Source organism: Branchiostoma floridae, chromosome 11, assembly GCF_000003815.2.
Source record: "Branchiostoma floridae strain S238N-H82 chromosome 11, Bfl_VNyyK, whole genome shotgun sequence".
Lineage (NCBI taxonomy): Eukaryota > Metazoa > Chordata > Leptocardii > Amphioxiformes > Branchiostomatidae > Branchiostoma > Branchiostoma floridae.
In genome coordinates, this window is record NC_049989.1 from 4,452,138 (window position 1) to 4,470,503 (window position 18,366).

The 18,366-nt window shown below is 41.3% G+C and overlaps 1 protein-coding gene across 12 annotated transcripts in view; it reads right to left on the reverse strand.

The window, feature by feature from the left end:
* Positions 1–18,235, reverse strand: part of LOC118425672 (xanthine dehydrogenase-like) — a 30,221-nt gene extending 11,986 nt beyond the window's left edge. The window contains exons 1-34 of one of the 12 annotated variants that reach the window (XM_035834687.1): positions 17,973–18,235; positions 17,556–17,722; positions 16,932–17,092; positions 16,727–16,803; positions 16,391–16,470; positions 15,702–15,915; positions 15,201–15,274; positions 14,791–14,931; positions 14,345–14,447; positions 14,155–14,219; positions 13,902–13,979; positions 13,578–13,688; positions 13,357–13,423; positions 12,984–13,081; positions 12,601–12,762; positions 11,999–12,121; positions 11,567–11,653; positions 11,219–11,276; positions 10,989–11,135; positions 10,287–10,476; positions 9,977–10,081; positions 9,715–9,793; positions 9,381–9,495; positions 8,878–8,958; positions 8,156–8,311; positions 7,529–7,587; positions 7,006–7,167; positions 6,598–6,726; positions 5,994–6,127; positions 5,503–5,637; positions 4,576–4,699; positions 4,080–4,176; positions 3,634–3,744; positions 2,603–3,386 (exon numbers count right to left, since the gene is read on the reverse strand). In XM_035834687.1, coding sequence (XP_035690580.1) covers positions 3,319–3,386; positions 3,634–3,744; positions 4,080–4,176; positions 4,576–4,699; positions 5,503–5,637; positions 5,994–6,127; positions 6,598–6,726; positions 7,006–7,167; positions 7,529–7,587; positions 8,156–8,311; positions 8,878–8,958; positions 9,381–9,495; positions 9,715–9,793; positions 9,977–10,081; positions 10,287–10,476; positions 10,989–11,135; positions 11,219–11,276; positions 11,567–11,653; positions 11,999–12,121; positions 12,601–12,762; positions 12,984–13,081; positions 13,357–13,423; positions 13,578–13,688; positions 13,902–13,979; positions 14,155–14,219; positions 14,345–14,447; positions 14,791–14,931; positions 15,201–15,274; positions 15,702–15,915; positions 16,391–16,470; positions 16,727–16,803; positions 16,932–17,092; positions 17,556–17,722; positions 17,973–18,132 — 3,918 coding nt within the window. In that variant the 5' untranslated portion in view covers positions 18,133–18,235 and the 3' untranslated portion in view covers positions 2,603–3,318. Of the gene's footprint in view, positions 1–2,602; positions 3,387–3,633; positions 3,745–4,079; positions 4,177–4,575; positions 4,700–5,502; positions 5,638–5,993; positions 6,128–6,597; positions 6,727–7,005; positions 7,168–7,528; positions 7,588–8,155; positions 8,312–8,877; positions 8,959–9,380; positions 9,496–9,714; positions 9,794–9,976; positions 10,082–10,286; positions 10,477–10,988; positions 11,136–11,218; positions 11,277–11,566; positions 11,654–11,998; positions 12,122–12,600; positions 12,763–12,983; positions 13,082–13,356; positions 13,424–13,577; positions 13,689–13,901; positions 13,980–14,154; positions 14,220–14,344; positions 14,448–14,790; positions 14,932–15,200; positions 15,275–15,701; positions 15,916–16,390; positions 16,471–16,726; positions 16,804–16,931; positions 17,093–17,555; positions 17,723–17,972 lie in introns of those variants that run through there. The other 11 variants (XM_035834688.1, XM_035834686.1, XM_035834685.1 and 8 more) reach the window with 11 other exon arrangements.
* Positions 18,236–18,366: the final 131 nt, after the last annotated feature.

Here is an 18,366-nt window from a genome sequence, read left to right on the forward strand (position 1 = left end):
GTCTGTCGACCCTGCCACTCCCCTACCGCCGCCATATCACTTACCGAGGCAGCTTGTGACCCTTGGACCTGAACCTGCACAGGTCAGTCTAAAAACTGCCACTTGTACATACGTAACCCCCCCCCCCCTCCCTCGTCACACGTAACGTTACCGTATGTTACACTTCATTCTTTCCTTGTCTTCATATCCATCGTGGGTCTGTTGTTTCTCAGAACAATTAAGTACATGGCACGTTTGGTCAACATAAAGTCGTAGTTATCTTTTACTTGGTCGATATTGTACTGAATGCCACATAATTTCGAAACTATTTAGTTGTAAATTCAAGCTTGAAGCTTATAGTTAATTTTAGATGTATAAATCTTTTATTCTTGATGTTCTGATTCCGCCGATGTTCAACTGCTAGCATGTAATTGTCAGTACTGCAATTCAACCCATTAGCATGGGTTGCTAATTGTCTTGGCAATGTGAACTGTATGTACTCAATAAAACCATTACTACTAACTACATGATTTCAAAATCTAGTCATCATGACTCATTTCCTCAGACATTTCTAAGATGTTAAAGGACAATTCCCAAATATAGTGGGATTTACAAGGGAGGTACTAGCCCCCTGGATCATTAGTTATCTTCATGGGTCATCACGTCTAATTTGTACTAGAATAGTATAAGTTTTAAGTAGTCTGTTATAACGCGCACCCTGAGTCTGCCTAAGGCCATACACAGACTAAATACGTACAAGTTAAACCTCAGACTAGCAAACTGTAGATCCTCTCAAATACCAATGATAGATATAGAGTCACCACGCTTTTATTGGATTCTATAAACATCTTATAAGTGTTTTCTCCCTTTCTTTCCAGTTGCTGCTTCGGTGAAATTGTAACAGCAGGCGGTAATAAAACTGTGACCTTGACTGCCATCTGTGGTCAATTGCAACGGGTGTTGATCAGTTTTGGGTCAACAGGCCTGGGTTTTCGGAGAAAATTATTCTTGGCACCTTATCTTATCCTATGAAGCCCTGGCTATTTGTGCCATCGATGGGGGTCTTTAAAATGCCCACACTGAGCCAGGGTACATGTATTACTACTTCCTCAAAGAGCTGTTTTTGGCCTTGATTTTTTTGGTGGCAGGTACTAGCTTGTGATGTAAGGGAGAAACATTTGTAAGAAAACCAAAGTTGAAACAAGGGCCAAATACATCTTAAGGTGATCACTAGTAGAACAGTATATCTTGAAATGACCACTAGTACTTACGAGCGGTGAAAGCCGTCACGTCTGTCGACCCTGCCACTCCCCTACCGCCGCCATCGGGGCAGCTTGTGACCCTTGGACCTGAACCTGCACAGGTCAGTCTAAAAACTGCCACTTGTACATACGTACCACCTCCCCCCTCGTGACACGTAACGTTACCGTATGTTACACTTCATTCTTTCCTTGTCTTCATATCCATACTATAAAGGTTATTTATGCAAATTAGCATGACGTCATGATGATGTCATGGAAAGCAAATGCCAGAAAAGTGGTTTGCCCCGCTTGTAATTCAACGATTGTTCTTGATACTTTACAGATCAAGGTGTCAAAACCATCGGAATTTTCCATATTACAGACCTAAATGGACAACCACATTGTACTAGCTAATGTTAACCTTTGATCTTGAATCCACTCACAGCTTTGCCAACCTTTGCACCGGGGCGCCGTGCGCACCCTGAGTCTGCCCAAGGCCATACACAGACTAAATACGTACAAGTTAAACCTCAGACTAGCAAACTGTAGATCCTCTCAAATACCAATGATAGATATAGATATAGTGCCACCAGGCTTTTATTGGATTCTATAAACATCTTATAAATGTTTTCTCCCTTTCTTTCTAGTTGCTGCTTCGGTGAAATTGTAACAGCAAACGGTAATAAAACTTTGACCTTGACTGCCATTTGCAACGGATGTTGATCAGTTTTGGATCAACAGGCCTGGGTTTTCGGAGAAAATGATTCTTGGCACCTTATCTTGTCCTATGAAGCCCTGGCTATTTGTGCCATCGATGGGGGGTCTTTAAAATGCCCACACTGAGCCAGGGTACATGTGTTACTACTTCCGCAAAGAGCTGTTTTTGGCCTTGATTTTTTTTGGTGCCAGGTAGGTTGTGATGTAAGGGAGAAACATTTGTAAGAAAACCAAAGTTGAAACAAGGGCCAAATACATCTTAAGGTGATCACTGGTAGAACAGTATATCTTGAAATGACCACTAGTACTTACGAGCGGTGAAAGCCGTCACGTCTGTCGACCCTGCCACTCCCCTACCGCCGCCATATCACCCATCGAGGCAGCTTGTGACCCTTGGACCTGAACCTGCACAGGCCAGTCTAAAAACTGCCACTTGTACATACGTACCACCTCCCCCCTCGTGACACGTAACGTTACCGTATGTTACACTTCATTCTTTCCTTGTCTTCATATCCATCGTGTGTCTGTTGTTTCTCAGAACAATTAACTACATGGCACGTTTGGTCAACATAAAGTCGTAGTTATCTTTTACTTGGTCGATATTGTACTAAATGCCACATAAGTTCGAAACTATTTAGTTGTAAATTGAAGCTTGAAGCTTAAAATTAATTTTAGATGTATAAATCTTTTATTCTTGATGTTCTGATTCCGCCGATGTTCAACTACTAGCATGTAATTGTCAGTACTGCAATTCAACCCATTAGCATGGGTTGCTAATTGTCTTGGCAATGTGAACTGTATGTACTCAATAAAACCATTACTACTAACTACATGATTTCAAAATCTAGTCATCATGACTCATTTCCTCGGCCATTTCTAAGATGTTAAAGGACAATTCCCAAATATAGTGGGATTTACAAGGGAGTTACTAGCCCCCTGGATCATTAGTTATCTTCATGGGTCATCACGTCTAATTTGTACTAGAATAGTATAAGTTTTAGTAGTCTGTTATAACGCTTTGGTCTATATATTGTACATTGTGTTTTCTCTAAAAATTGTATAGCCTAGAACATACATGTCCTGTGTTAATTCATAGCCAGTTTCCTAATACAAAACAAATAAAATGTACATATTACTTTGCCCTACATGGTATCTGCGACAATTGTTGTGCAATCAAAATTTCACTTGACTTAATTCTCTTCAGGGGTCGACGTTACTCACGCTGTCATTGGGATGTCAGTGGAAAAGTGACAAGATTGAATACTCTTCTAGACAAGAGTAAGATGTACACGGAAATCAGCTATATTTCTGCACAAGGAACACCCTGTTACACGTCTGTGTACTGAAGATTACAGAGGTCCACTAGTGATCACGCGAGCTGTCACAGAGTGAAGTTGGAAGAATCCAAAAGACAGGCCTGGTGACAAGTCTCCACAGTGGCGGGGCCATCTGCAATGTGAATAGTAAGTTGACCAGTACATCTGATCCAACCAATCAATGAAACAATAACGCATACAAAAATGTATTTCATGGTTGTATTTTGTCAGAATCAGTGATGCACAGAATCAGTGATGCACAGAATCAGTGATACATAGAATCAGTGATGCACAGAATCAGTGATAGACAACTGTGTATTTTTGCGGAATAGAATGGCAATAATTTATATTTTTTCCAATCGCACTTAATCCGTACTTACTCAGGGGAAAGAAGTCACCCCCATTGCCGGAGTCCTCCCGTGCGCTCTGGATAGCCTGTCTCAGAGCAAACATGGCGGAGCAGGACATCAGCAGTGGCGGCTCAGATACAGCTGCAGGGGGGCAAAGTTGACCTTGATATGTTTGTGGATACAAAATTTCTAGATTCAACACAAAATAACAATTCAAACTGTAATCACTATTATTGATTCACTGATATAGTCCAAAGAGTCCTTTCATTCTAGCCTGACCTTGAACTTTGTCCTCCCAACCACAATCCACATACAAAATATCATTAAAATCCATCTGGAGGCTTTAAAGCTATGCTAATCAAAAATATCTGTAAACACAGACAGGCAGACACGCACACTCAGACACACACACACAAAGCAATACCTCGGAGCCATCTATTTTTCAAAGAGCGCAGATATGATGATGATCTCCTTACCTTTAGACCTGATCACGTTGTACGGGTTAAATGAGTTTGGTAACAGGGTAACTCGGAGATCTGCTGGAATGTCTTTGGTTGCAGGAGGCTTGTATTCCTTCATGATGTGATTATAAATTCATATGTGATAGTCACATGCACACAACACAGGGCACAGGTTGTAATTAACAGTTAAGTTGATATATACTTTTTATGTCTCTATCATACTGTCTAAATAGTGCAAAATCATTGAAGACCTAATGTCTTCGGTGTTTGCCTGAACGAGTCCTTGTACGAGTCAAATGTATGTCTAAAAAGCCTAACGCACTCACCAGGAAGACTTATAATTTTATATCTTTGCAATGCAAGAAACAGGCGGCAACGACAGTAAAGCACTTAGCTGGGTACCAGACCCCAGTCCGATCTCAAAAATGTCTATCGGGTAAAATGTCTATTTTTGAGATCGGGCTGGGGTCTGGTATCCAGGCTATAAACCACTGTGTGAACTTGGCTTTACCCATGTTCCGTTAGTCAGCAGCCTCCCTGTCTCCTTGTCGTACACACACTTCTCAGTCAGCCAGTAGCCCAGCCCGAACATGAACGCTCCCTCAACTTGTCCTACGTCCAGGTCAGGATTCACACTGTGAAGTACATGTTAAAAAGCCGTCAGGAGTTAGAGCTTTGGTTGCTTGTAAGAACCAAAGGAGAAAAGGTACAAAACATGCGTCTTCACACTGAGTAGGCATATAGGAGTGGAAGTTAAAATCCCTTTCACACCTTTCGGGTATAACGTTACGTATCCCTTTCACACCTTTCGGGTAAATGTGAATATATATCTCTATTGTGCCATTGGGCCACACTATTGTGTAAGCATTGCAGCTGAGCCTAGCAGACAAGTCTAGTGGTGCCGGTGGGTATTCAACTACATTAATTTTACTCCTTCTCATACGTGCTGAATGTTATCAACATAATGAACAATTTTAAGCCCTTGGTAATAACGCAGTCATGCGAACATAGGTAAACTACGCAAAACATAATCTCCAAGCAGATCCTACAATGGCATAAGATAGTACCAAACTGGCCAAGGAGTGTAGTCAGCCAAGAGATGCCCATTTGCCATGTAGCCAACACTCCTAAGCCGGCTTCACTCCTCAGCCAGCTTTTGATACTATCTTATGCTACCATAGGATCTGTTTGGAGATTACGCAAAACATACAAATGCATGTACATCAACTTTGTGAAGATACTTGCTGCTCGGCTGAAGATCTGCCCAAGGCTATGGAGGATAGGGAAGGATGGAGGGAGAGAGTCATGTCCATCCGTGCAACCAGCACGCCCTGATGATGATGATGATCTTGATATTGACCAGGCCATGATTTAAGCATTACAACCTATACCACCTAAGGCAGTCATAGCAGGAGGAAAGCATTAAAGATGTACTCACCTCTCCCCACAGTCAAACAGAATGTCCGACCGGGTGATTTCTCGCTCCCCTGTCAGGACATCCAGCTCCACCTCCGTGCAGGTCACACCGTAACTGTAGTACGTAGGGCGAAGTCCTGGTTGTGGATGGTGCTCCCTGTAGGCAGATGGAAAATGTCTGATATCTTTACCAAGGTTCTCTTCAAATACCCTTACAACTCTTCATCTGACAGCTTCTTGAAGACAACATACAACTTTTTTAACCTCCTACATTACCAGTTAGTATTGTCTCAGATGAAAGAAAACATAAAATGCAATGTGCGTATGACAGGGCAGGATGGAAATGTGCTTCCTTGGCATTGCTTGATGTAGCATTTTAGTCGAAGAGATTCAGGAAAGTATTGGTTCAAAGATACCATTAGTATGAGCCTTTTATGATGCCCTAACTACAGAATCAAAGCACCTCTCAGCCAAGCTTAAAATCGTGAGGAACACAGGTAAAATTGCACCCACATGTATTTCTCGGACAGATCCACTCCTTTACTGTGACAGGTGTTGATGAGTTCTGTCCATTTTGGAGCCCCGCCCATCTCCTGTCGGATGGGGTTGATCCGTTCATTCAGCCTCCGGCAGCATTCAAGCACTCCCTGGAGAAATGGATGAAGAAGCATTGCTCTGGGGTAGAAGACAATTAACCCTATAAAATGTTACTAAGGGTTGGCTGCTGACCTCCAAAAAGAAACCCCCGGCCGAACAAGGCCGAAGTCCCTAACTTCCGGGGTTCGTGCGCTACACGCGCGCAAAGCTGCTACTTCGTATGCTATCCCGGATATATCAGGGCGCGGCACACAGGACATGTATAGGTGTGCCGAATAAATCCGGTTTAAGTATTGAAGGTATATTTTTCTTGAAGTCCCGATAATGATAACAAGACGATGGAGATGGCTGGACCTATATCTAACTTCAGTACCAGAGTACCAAAGTTTTTCTCTTGGTCGTCAACATCAACACTAGTACTGTCAAGTTAAATTGTAATCAGGAAATTCTGTACCGGACCGTTTGTCATTGCCTTAGCACAGTTGTGCGACAAATGGCTGTTAGAGAACTGTAACATTACCTGGCAGTTCAGTTCACTGGCGACACTTCCTCCTGAGTCGCCACTGTTGGGACTGGAGAGAGTGTTGGTGGACATTGTGTGGACCATCTCCATGGGAACGCCCAGGCTGGCGGCTGCCACCTGCATCACCTAGAGGTGGAAAACAAACAGAATTTCATCCGCCTGTACCGGGGACTACCGACTTGGTTATTAACAATAAAAGAAACGCTTTCCCGCATACGAAAATTATGATCTTTTGTACTCGTATGAAGTTTAAAGGTGGAAATCAAAGGGACCACGATTATCACTTTTATAAAGCTATTGAGTCATAGATCGAAGCGCATGTAGCTTAAATGCTTCAGTTAGAGTGATCATTGTGGATCATACCACACTGGAAAGGTTGTCCAGCTAAATTGTTTTAGTTCTCACTTTTGTATCCACGCCCTGACCCATCTCAATCCCGCCATGTGTGATGACCACGGAGCCGTCGGTGTGGTAGATCGCCACGAAAACCGTGAAACGGAGAAGGTGTGGGAATAGGGGATATCGAAGAGGAACAACAGACAAGCCTCTTTTCTTCCAACGATGTTCCTGTCAATGACATCAATACTGTGATTGATTAAGTGGTGGTTGTTGAAAAATGTATCCAGAACAACCATTACATTTAAGTGTTCGTAACGTTACGTACTGACTCATTGACAACCACCTTTAACATTGACGAAGAAACAAGTCATAGGAAGAAGTAAGCACCGTCAATTTTCTCATATTCTTATTGATAATGGGCCTTTTTTAAAGGAATCATTTTCTTAGAATTCTGGCCATGCCTAATTCATCATGGTTGTTAAGTCCGGTTGGATCTGATAACTTGGTCCGCCAAAGTTTCACCAAGATCACTACATCAAAAATATTTGTGGAAAGAATTCACACATTCAGTAGTATTCTACACCCTCACCTTGTTGAAGACCTCTATCTCCTGCTGTCGTTGTTTGACTTGTGCCGATGTCAGGAGGTCTACAGAACGGCACATATCGTTCAAGATTTAATCGGGTGCATTTGTATCGCCAGAAAATATCTATCATAAAATACTGTAAATGCATTTAAGTTTAAGCGGGGATTTAATTTCGCGGTAGCGGGAAAAGGGACTTTTCGCGGTGGATTTAATTTCGCGGTAACACCATAGACTGGAGCCTAATACCATAATAGAAAAATGTTCGCGATGGATTTAAGTTTGCGGTGAAGTAGTCACCGCGAAAGCAGCGAACATTAATCCACCGCGAACATTTGTGCATTTACAGTAACAGTCTCGCTGCTGGAGTGGAATGCCCCCGAAGAACGACAATAACTGAGGACTATGTATTCAAATGAAAGTTAATTTGTGGCTGTATTTGATATTACAAGAGTTTGATGCACTATTTGCTGTACACGAAGTACTGCGTGTGTAATAGAAGTTCACATAGTATATAATATGAGAAGAACCACAACTAGAGACGATCATACTTTTGAAAATCTATCTAAAAAAAACACATGCAACTTGACTTAATTTCTAGAATCACGAACTGGAAGGACATGACAGAAGTACCGTCCCACAGCTGAGTGATGTTGCAGTCAGACACAATGTCTCCAGTTAGAATGGTCTGTCCGTTTTCAAACATGTTGATCCTGCGTATGTCCTTATTCAGGGTCTTGGCCACGTGTTCGATGATGTGCTCCATACAAAAGTGAACTGCGACAACCCCTGGAAGAAAAGTAATCGTGGAAATTTCTAAATTTCTACTGTTTGCAAAGAAGAGGTCCAACCCTGCATTTGTAACGTTGATAAAAAACTTTATACAATCAATTGACTTTATTGCACAACAATTGTACGAGGTACAAAGTATGGCATCTACATAACTACAGTTCTATAGCTTAACTTAAGGCATATATAACAGACTAGAAACGTAAGTTAATTTGTCTGTTTCGCTTGTATGCTTAGTGCTTCACTTTATGCTTGTTCACTTGTCATTCACCAACAAGCATGAAAAACCTTTATTGATAAACATTTATACGTAAATCTACGTAAATGAAATCTTAAATCGTAGACAAATACGTAAATTGACTCTTCAATCAAAATAGACATCAATTGACATGATTTGAAAGTCTACCAATGTAGCAATGATAGATTCCTGATTCATTATTAACGATTGAAATCCAACGATTAGTTACACAAAGCTATATTTTAATTTTATACGCGATGACAGCTTACTGCATGGAGAATAGATTATACACGCTGTAAGAAATAGCGCTAGCGCAGAAAAATCTTACCAGGAGCTCTTGTATAGGTGCCCGGAGCAGTGTGGGTTTTACAGGTCTGCATCGTGAGCTGCCAGCTTGCGCAATAGTACACTAAAATGGTCAAATATATGTGATTAATTCATGTTCTTTTTATATCTACTGTTCCTACGTACATACTGGGTTGTAAAGATGCTTAATCAAAAGGATTAAAAAAATACTAGAACGAAACTAGTATATCTTATCATGAAAATGGTTAAGTTCTGGCCATTTAGAAAATTGACAAGTGAAGGTGTTATCTGATTTACAAATGTACAAAGTGCATATACAAAGTGTATGCTAAAACTGTAGCACTAGAATTATATAGCATCTGTCCAAAAACATTGAGATAAACTGACACATGGTAACACAACACATTTTGTAGCATTTATCATTGAAGTCCTGTTTCACAGCAATCTCACCCCCCCCCATTATCTCGCCCGGGGGGGGGGGGGGGGCGAGATCGCTGTGACACCGGTACCATCATGATTTCTCACCATTGTCAACAGATACTGGCAGAAGAGGGATTAAAGACACGTGGACCGAACATCCGTTATCTTCGTACAGATTGTACACCACTGCTAACAGCTTTCCCTCATCGTCAAAACCAACCTGTAAGTAGAAATACCCCAAGATGGTATGACTTTACGTCCTGGGACGTCTATGTCAATCAATAAGGCACATCAACCGACCCTTTTTCTTGGTATAGATATTAAATTTTGTCGTCTTTTTAAACCACTTTGTCAACCACTTTAAAAAGTAGAATATGACAAAGTGGATTAATTATTCACAGCATCACATTATTTGTGGCAGCATAAAATGCACACATACCTCATATTTCACAAGATACGGTGACCTCTTTGACATGGCTTCCATATTTGCATCAATACTCATGCTCAAGCGTACAGTCCTACAAAAGACGATATGATTCAATATGTTCTAGTCAAAACTGTGGGGAAAAAAGAAGAAACGAAAGAAAACATTTGAAATTTACCTGTCAGAACAATGTTAGAACCCTGTCTAAATTGTATAGTTCTTTGGTTGCTAGATTTCCTCTCCAATCTAAACTATTGCAAGCAGCATGTGACGTTACCTGTTGAGATTTTGAGCAGCCACAGCACAGGCAGCAGCCGGCAGCATGGAGGCTGGGCCCTTTCCTCCAAACGCTCCACCCACTCTCTTGACAGACACATACACTCTGTAATAATGTATAACGATATTTAACTGGAGATTAAAGCGAGTTGTTGGTGTGATTCAAGATATTTTGAACATTTATAACGTTATTGTGTATATCTGTCTCCGTCTTCCATTCAAAATAGTGTGGTTGAATTCATTTTTGTGTCATCGATGTGTAACCATAATGTTTTAATCAAGAGGTGCATAGCATTCTATGCAAGTCTAACCTGTGAGCTGACATTCCCGTCACCTGTGCCACAGATGCCTGGACTGAGTCCATGGACTGGGTGGCAGACTGGACGTCCATCCCATCCTCAGTCGGAGTGCAGCGGCACACCTGGGTCTCCATGTAGAAGTGATACTGAGAACCACACGACACCTCTCCGGAGATACGATGAGGAGCTGCAGCTAGGGCACCTAATGATGAAAAGTTCTTGTATAGTCAAGCTTCATAAAGTTATAGGAGTTTGATTTCACCAATGACAAGACGTAAGTCCTATCAGACTGTAGTACTTTTCTCCTACAGCTAAGTAATGATTTCTTATTGACCAACTTCCTTGTATTAACCACTGATTGTATGAGATGCAGTCCACCTCGTTTTATATAACTTTTGTAAATTGTTTGCCCCGCGTCATAATGCTCCTATACAAATACGGTAATCAGCGATATTTTCATTCAGATGGCTTTAAGTGTTAGACTGGGTACCATCCGGAAAGTAGTTCGCTCCGACGTTAATTATATATTACTATATATAAACATATACACTCGCTTCTCTGCGCTCTAGATAGAACATATTCCTTAATTTGCTCATCATTGAACTGACGTTACCAAAAGGTTTGAATGCGCAAGTCTGCAGACGGGTAGAAGAAGCGAACATAGAAGGGAACTACTACCCAGGATGGTACCCAGGCTATCTTAGTGAACAATACCTTTCGGATCTCCCTTTATTACTTCCTGAACGTTTGGATGAAAGAATTCTGCAGAAATGGCGTCCTGGATGGTGAGGATGGGGGGTTTCATGTCGGTGTAGGTAACCTGGACAGCTTTAGCCATGGCATCAGCGTGGACCTGGGTGTCTGAAATAAACAACTCTCTCAATAGTCATGTGGTCCTTTCACAGTCACCAAGTGTTCAAAAAAATGTCAAAAACGACATTTACCTGCAATGACAAGAGCCAACGGTTGACCTGCATACGACACCTCGTCGCTGGAGAAAATCTGCGCAGGTTGCATGCAACAGAAAAACTTTCGTCAAGTGAAGTTAGCAGTTTGTTAAAAATTATTCGATGTACCATCTTGGTACCATCCAACTTCTGGTTTCGGTGAGCCTTAGAGGTCCACATGGTTAAAATTTGTTCAGATTTAGTTCCAATGACTAAAATTTCTAAGCAATGTCTTCTAATCCTTTGTTTGTATTAATAGTCACCACCTGATTTCTTTTGTTATCATGGAAATCAAACAAATCCTTAATCGCATTATCGATGTCCCTTGTAAGGGCACAGTCATACCTCAGCTACAGGGAATGATGGCAGGTTATAGTTGTTTTCTCCTCTGACATCTCCGGCTGTCAGATATGCAACTGCTCCTGGGATTTCCTGTGAAATAAGCAACACAAAATTGTGGCATTCTGCAGGGCTGAACGCGGGGAGAATCAAGACTCAGCTTATGTACCAGGTAAGTTTCTTATGTCAAATGTGACTGCCAGGTTCTGAAAGTATTTTTGTTGTACTGTACCACTTCAGCTTCCACTAAAGAAAACCACATTAGAGATTTACTCCGTATACATTCAGGGATCGTGTAAACATCGCAACTGTAAAAAAAACTGTCGAGGGATTAACTACATTCAGCGACAAACTATCCAAAGCTACTTTTTCTTGCAAATTTACTTGTGTTTATCACACATGAAAACTTAGCACAACAATGCTTTGACACAATCATACCATGGCATGTGAAAAGTCCAAGTTGCCCAGTTTACAGTTGGCGACAGTCGAAGTCACAAATGCAGCATAGACTTCTCCAGGCATAGCAGGCATGTCGTTGATATAGATGGCTTCTCCAGATGACTCAAGATGGTATAAAACATTAAAACATGTACATTGGTTTATGCAGTTACAATATTCTTCCCATACTTTTTTATCATGTAGTTGATGGTTGTAATTTATTTCACAAAGTCATTTGTACAATTTGAATGAATTGAAAGTCATTTCAGCACCATGGAAAGGGTTCACAGTTATGTGTTTTCCTAACCCCACTACAAATTGATCATAACCTCTATACAGCTGTTGTGTAACATACCTGTACATCACCTATATAATCTTAAGGTATGTCGGTCAGTGGTACGGATGCTGTTTTAAAACAAACAACAAACGGACAAACAAAAACAGAATACATGTAGTAACAAACACAGTACTACTATGGATGTAACGCTTGATATATAGACATGACGATACAACATTTCTCCCATGCTACGCAGAGGTGTCAGGAAATCTAAATATAACTGCCAGGCCAATGCGACAGTGTACTTATTGCAAGCCCATCTCACCTGTACCCTGGATGATGTTTTAGGCATGGGCTGCCTGAGGGGCCACTCGGACTCCTTAGTCTGGAAGTGCTGCTCTCCGCGGGACAACGGACGTGCGAGCGAGTCTGCCGCTGTGCGAACCTGCTCTGTCAGGCTTTCCTTCCCAACGGCAGACAGGTAAAACTGCAGGGGGACAAGTATGTCATTTATTAACTGGTGTGTGCAATTACCATGGCCTTATGTCTCGCAAGGGATGAAGAGGATAAGTAAAGTAAGCAAGTGTGAAATCATAAATTGCAGCAACTCAACTCAACTTTGTGAGCTATAAGCTCAGAAAGAACATGAAGCAAGGTCAAGAATAGGATTGCGTTGCTACATATAATGCTAGTGTGCGTTGAACGTGCCTTATAGAAGAGTCCCATGGCCAGTTGTTTTGTGTACTGTGCAGATTGGAGAGCAGACTCATCCGGCACCAGCTCTGCTTGCAGTACGGCGAGGGCTCCTAGCGGAGGAAACAGCCAAAAGTTTTATCATCATTGCTTTGACTAGACAACGCCAATACGATGTTAAAACAGTATTACAATGATATTCAAATTAGAATGACAATAGTTTCGTTGCTTATGATAGCTAATGTTCAATAACCTTTGATTTGACTATCAAAGTCATAACAATTTCAAACTTTAGCTATTCCGATGATCTTCAAAATCAATATTATGAAGCGTCTAGTTACTTATAGTAAAATATATGTTGACAAAGATGCACTTCTTGAAATTGTACCTCTCAGTGTTTCAGGATCCGTTATCCTCTTTCCAACCAGGAAGTCTTCAGTGGCAGAGGCATGTACCTGGAATCATGTCAATGATATCGCCATTCAGGTCTATGTCATAAGATACCCAGGCCATGTTTATGTCATGTCATAACAGAAAGTAGTAAAAAGACGTCACATTCTGAAATGTTCAAGAAGTAGGAGACTTAGTAATTGTATATAAAGATAATACCATGGTCTTGTTGACGCCGCCAAACACAATGTACGGTTTTGTGACCACCTTGAGGTCACTTTGACGGTCCAGTGTCATCCTGAAGCCAGCGTTGACGTACGCATGGGCATTCTGTAAGGGCAACATTCCGTGTTACAGAATTTTTACTGCACTTTCAGTTGGCAAATTACCAGTAGCTTTTGCTTTGCCCGTTGTATTGCAGCTGTGCAAGGACATGGGAATGCAACGTGTCGATTGCCTATCTACATTTGTGACATTTTGTACAAAGACACCAAATACTTATCGCATACATGTACTCGTTATTCGATAAAAGCTAGAGCAAACCTGAGACCGAGGGGCGACTTTGTAAGTACGGAACACGTCTTCAGAATTTCCAGGTGGGATTTCCAGGGATCGAATCACCTGGAATGCAACAGTATAGAAATGGAGTAATGTTAAACTTTTTTAGAAAATATCACACTCTTATATGTTGCATAATGTCAGCTTATCAACATCAGCAGTGGGCAAATCAGATATATAAGTATAAAGTTTTAACTTTATTAAAATTTCTATTCAGAGTGTTTTAGAATCATATTACCTTGCCATTCATTGCAGTTCCCAAAAAGTCACTGAGTGCCATTCTCTGCGATTCGTCTTTGTTTCCTTTTCATAGGAAGAAATAGACATCATTGAATTCCAGAAGTTGAAAATGTGGATGTATGAAATCTGAGAGGATTCCAAAGAATACAAATTTCTGTAGTTTTCTTCTTTTACAAAATTTCCCTGACCTATGGTGACTTTCGCCCCCGCAGCCTCCATGATTGTGAAGACATCTGAAGGGAATTCTGGGTGGGCATGTTTCACCATGAGGTTTCCAGCCCAACTACCAACCTGAAATTCAAGATCATAGTCTCGCTTCTTGAGAGATAAATTTACAGGTATGACGTACAGTCTCTACCAGACTCCCGCCTGACTGAATAATAATAGGGGACTTTGGACAAGTTAGAAATCAAACTCTAGCAGAAGTTGATTGGCCTCGGAGTGAACTGACGCCGGATTACAGCAAAAGACTGAGATCCCATGGCAAAGCACTTGTCCCTATTTGGATAAATTCTTTTGTCATCCAGCTAACACTGGTTGGAGACTACGTATCAGACAGTGAAAGAAGGGATATTCCCGTACGCTATGGTATGAATCTAAAGGTGCGAATATTCGACTAACCACACACACTCACGTTTCTGACGGATACATTAGCAACCTTGCACAGATGGTCAGCCAGCACGCTGTAGGACGGAGACCGGTCAGAACTGGCTCGCAGCAGATCCACCACGGCAGACAGGCTCACAGCAGAGCCAACCACCAACGGCGGGCCAGCCTGGAAAAGGAAAGAGTGAGTTTTTTTTTTTTTTTTACAAATTTCTTCCCTAGAATCTAGACGCATACAAGTATGGGGCGTAACGTTATAGTAAAATATTCAACCAAAGATTAACGAGGAAAAGTGGAGATGAATAGTTTTGCACCTGTACCATGTTAAGACTGATACTAAAGCAACTATGTAGCTATAACGGTTACTTATATTATTGTCACCTTCTATATCAACCGGAATTCATCAGTTCCAGTAGTGAATCACAGTTGTGATTTTACCTGACAGTTGTACAGATCAGGCACAGCTTTGATGTCGATGAGGCAGGAGTAAGGACCATCATCCTTGTAAACACCTGGAACATTGCATCACATAATTTTCATATCAGGATCTTTCAATCATTGTTCATTCGTTAGTATGAATATCTTCAAATATCGCTTCATGTCATCTTCTCCTTCGAGGCCAGTCCATCAGAATTAAAGGACGTATTCACGGCTCGAGAAATCGTAATACAATGTGCAAGACAAAAGTTACTGGTACCAAAGTAGCTAGATAGATCTGTAAACCGTACGTCTGACGTTTCAGGCAGCATCAACTACGTTTCATCAAAGACTGGAGATCTGTAATTCGACGGGTATCTAACCGAACACTTAGAACGAACTTGCTTGGTAAATGAGTAACTCCTATCTTGCGTATCTTACTACATGGATCTATAAATCAACGTTTACATAATGTTTTGCAGTACCCACTTCAGTGTTGACATTGTGATTAAAATTACGTACCTGCTGCTGTGTTCCCACAGACCAGTTTGTACTTGTCCTGACTGTGCTGCTCCAACAGGCTGTACAACTCCGCCAGGGAGGTGGGACGGTACCAGGTAACTCCATGTTGGCAACACCTCAGGGAGCCTGTACTTGTGCCGTTCACACCATTGCCATTGGCAGAGGCACCGTTGCACGCCTCCCCCGCACTGGGGCAGGGGTGTTTGTTGAGGTCCTGTGATCAGAAATGCAACGATCTGGTCACCTCATGATTCTGGTCACCCCATCAGATTCACAATTATGCATAGATACATTATGTATGCCCCTATATTCCCCTACATAAAGATCTGGTATATACGTCGATGAAGATTAGATATCCAGGTAATAAAATATGCCAAAAAGCAGTTACTCAAGCGACTGGATATGATTTTGGAAACGGTCACTGACGAAAGATAGCTAGTGGCTGCTATCTGAAACGTCTGACCGTTTCCAAAATCATATCCAGTTGATTGAGTAACTGCTTTTTTGCAGATCTGGCATATAGTAATACTAACAATAAAAAGTTGTTATGGAAGAAGAATATGAAGTCTCTGCTGTTAACTTTACAACCGTTAAGGTCAATGTGATAACGAGCGTCTTTGAAGTGATGTCCTTATCATAATCATAATTCTGCGATACTGATTACATAGTCCTTGAATTTCCAAGAGTACCTCAATGTCAATACATCCGCCCTTCTCTGGATCTGCATCGACAGCAAAAGACTTCATGGCATCTAGTATGGGTCTGTAACCTGAAAACGATACATCTTGTCCATGAGTTAAGAAATGCGAAATGCATTTGCATACACGGATACTAGGACAATAGCAACTACATTTGCTGACACTATTCTCACAAAATAAACGAGGTGATTATATTGTAGAATTCATTAATCAGTAGTTACAGGGATTAGGATATTGTCCTTGTCCTTGGTGCTGAATGCACACCATTACCAAAATTGTTCAAGTGAAAGGGCTTTGTTTATTCATTCTGTTTTATTTCATTCTAACCTGTACATCTGCAGATGTGCCCATTGAAGTGGTTTTCCACCTCTTGCTTGTTGGGTAGCGGCTTCTTATTCAGCAACCTGTGAAATAGAGCCATCAGAAATAGGCTGAACTACAGTTGTGTACTGTCTTTCTGCCATTATATTGCCACGTGCTATTTCAACACTGTACTATATGTTTTTAAACCAAATGCATATCAGCTACTTACCCATACATGTTGACCACCATCCCGGGGCTACAGTACCCACACTGACTGCCGCTGAAGTCTGCTAGGCGGCGCTGGATGGGATGAAAGCCGCCCTTCTGTCCCCCAAGGCCCTCCACCGTGGTGATGCTCCAGCCATCCACACTGCACAGAGGGCACAGGCACTAGGGCGGGGGTGAGGGATAGAGATATTACTGAGCATTTATTTTTCGTATACCTTCCAACATACTCCAAATGATATTAAAAGTTTGTTACAATCGGTCCATGAAAAATGGAGGTTCTGTTGTGCGTGTGCATGCATTTCCAGATATTTGTCAGCATAACTTAAGAACCACTGGATTGCGATATTTGGTATGTTGGTAGGTGTTGCGTAATCTATGAATTATAAGGGCAATGAGAATAGGAATAGGGATATCAAGGTGTGTATACTAGTTAATGGTATTACTGATATACGGAGAGAATGGCGATGATAAAAGGTATACAACGCTATAACCATGCATAGATCATGTAGATTTGGGTATTTCATTGACATAAATTAAATATTTCATGGAGATATAAAGTCTAGGAACTCTTTTCCATATTGAAATAAGATAGGCTTAGATCAACATGCCAAAGGTTAAAACCTACCGAATTTAAGGAATAAGAACATGCTCCTCCATTGGTCAGATCTGAATGCGTCACCATGACAACACAGCAGCCACACCCTCCTTCCCTACACATGACCTTTGTCCCCGTCAGCCCACGCTGGGAACGAAGCCACTCGTTCAAGGTCATGGCTGGATCTGGATTTTGAACTGAACGGAGGGTAACGTTAATGATAACTTTAGACTCAACAAGCAACAAAACCTTTTTTACTTGTGAAATCTTCGCCTTTCCAATCTTTTTTCGTGTCTGTCAGACCTGCTTTCTGTTAGGTTGATACAATGAGGTTGAATAGTCCCCTATTCTACCTTATTCTATTAGGTTGTGTGCGCATTATTAAGGTTAGAAAGAGATGTCCTTGCCAAAGAATTCCTTTCCACAACTATTTATCAAATAACATACCAACATGACGCTTCCCGTTCACCCAGAAGGTCAGCTTGTCATCGAAGTCCTCATTCGCGTCCGGTAGGATCGGCATGGTGTTGTTTGTATGTTCACTTTTCCTGAAAAAATTGTTTTCAGTGAAGTTGTGTGTTGACTTGCCTGCAAACTGATATCCCATACGGTTAGAGCGTATGATGAATTTCAAAGTACTAGTAAGTAACCACTGGTTGTGTTGTAAGCGTAACTTTCTTGTTAGTGTTAAGCTGCTTATTCATGCCAAAACATCAGTTTGGAGTGCCTACGAGGGGCGTTCAATAAGTAATAACTCTGACCCACTTCCAGTTGTTTGATCTAGATGAAATTTTGCATGTGTTATGATTTATATCTCTATAGTTTATGTTGCAAAAAAACA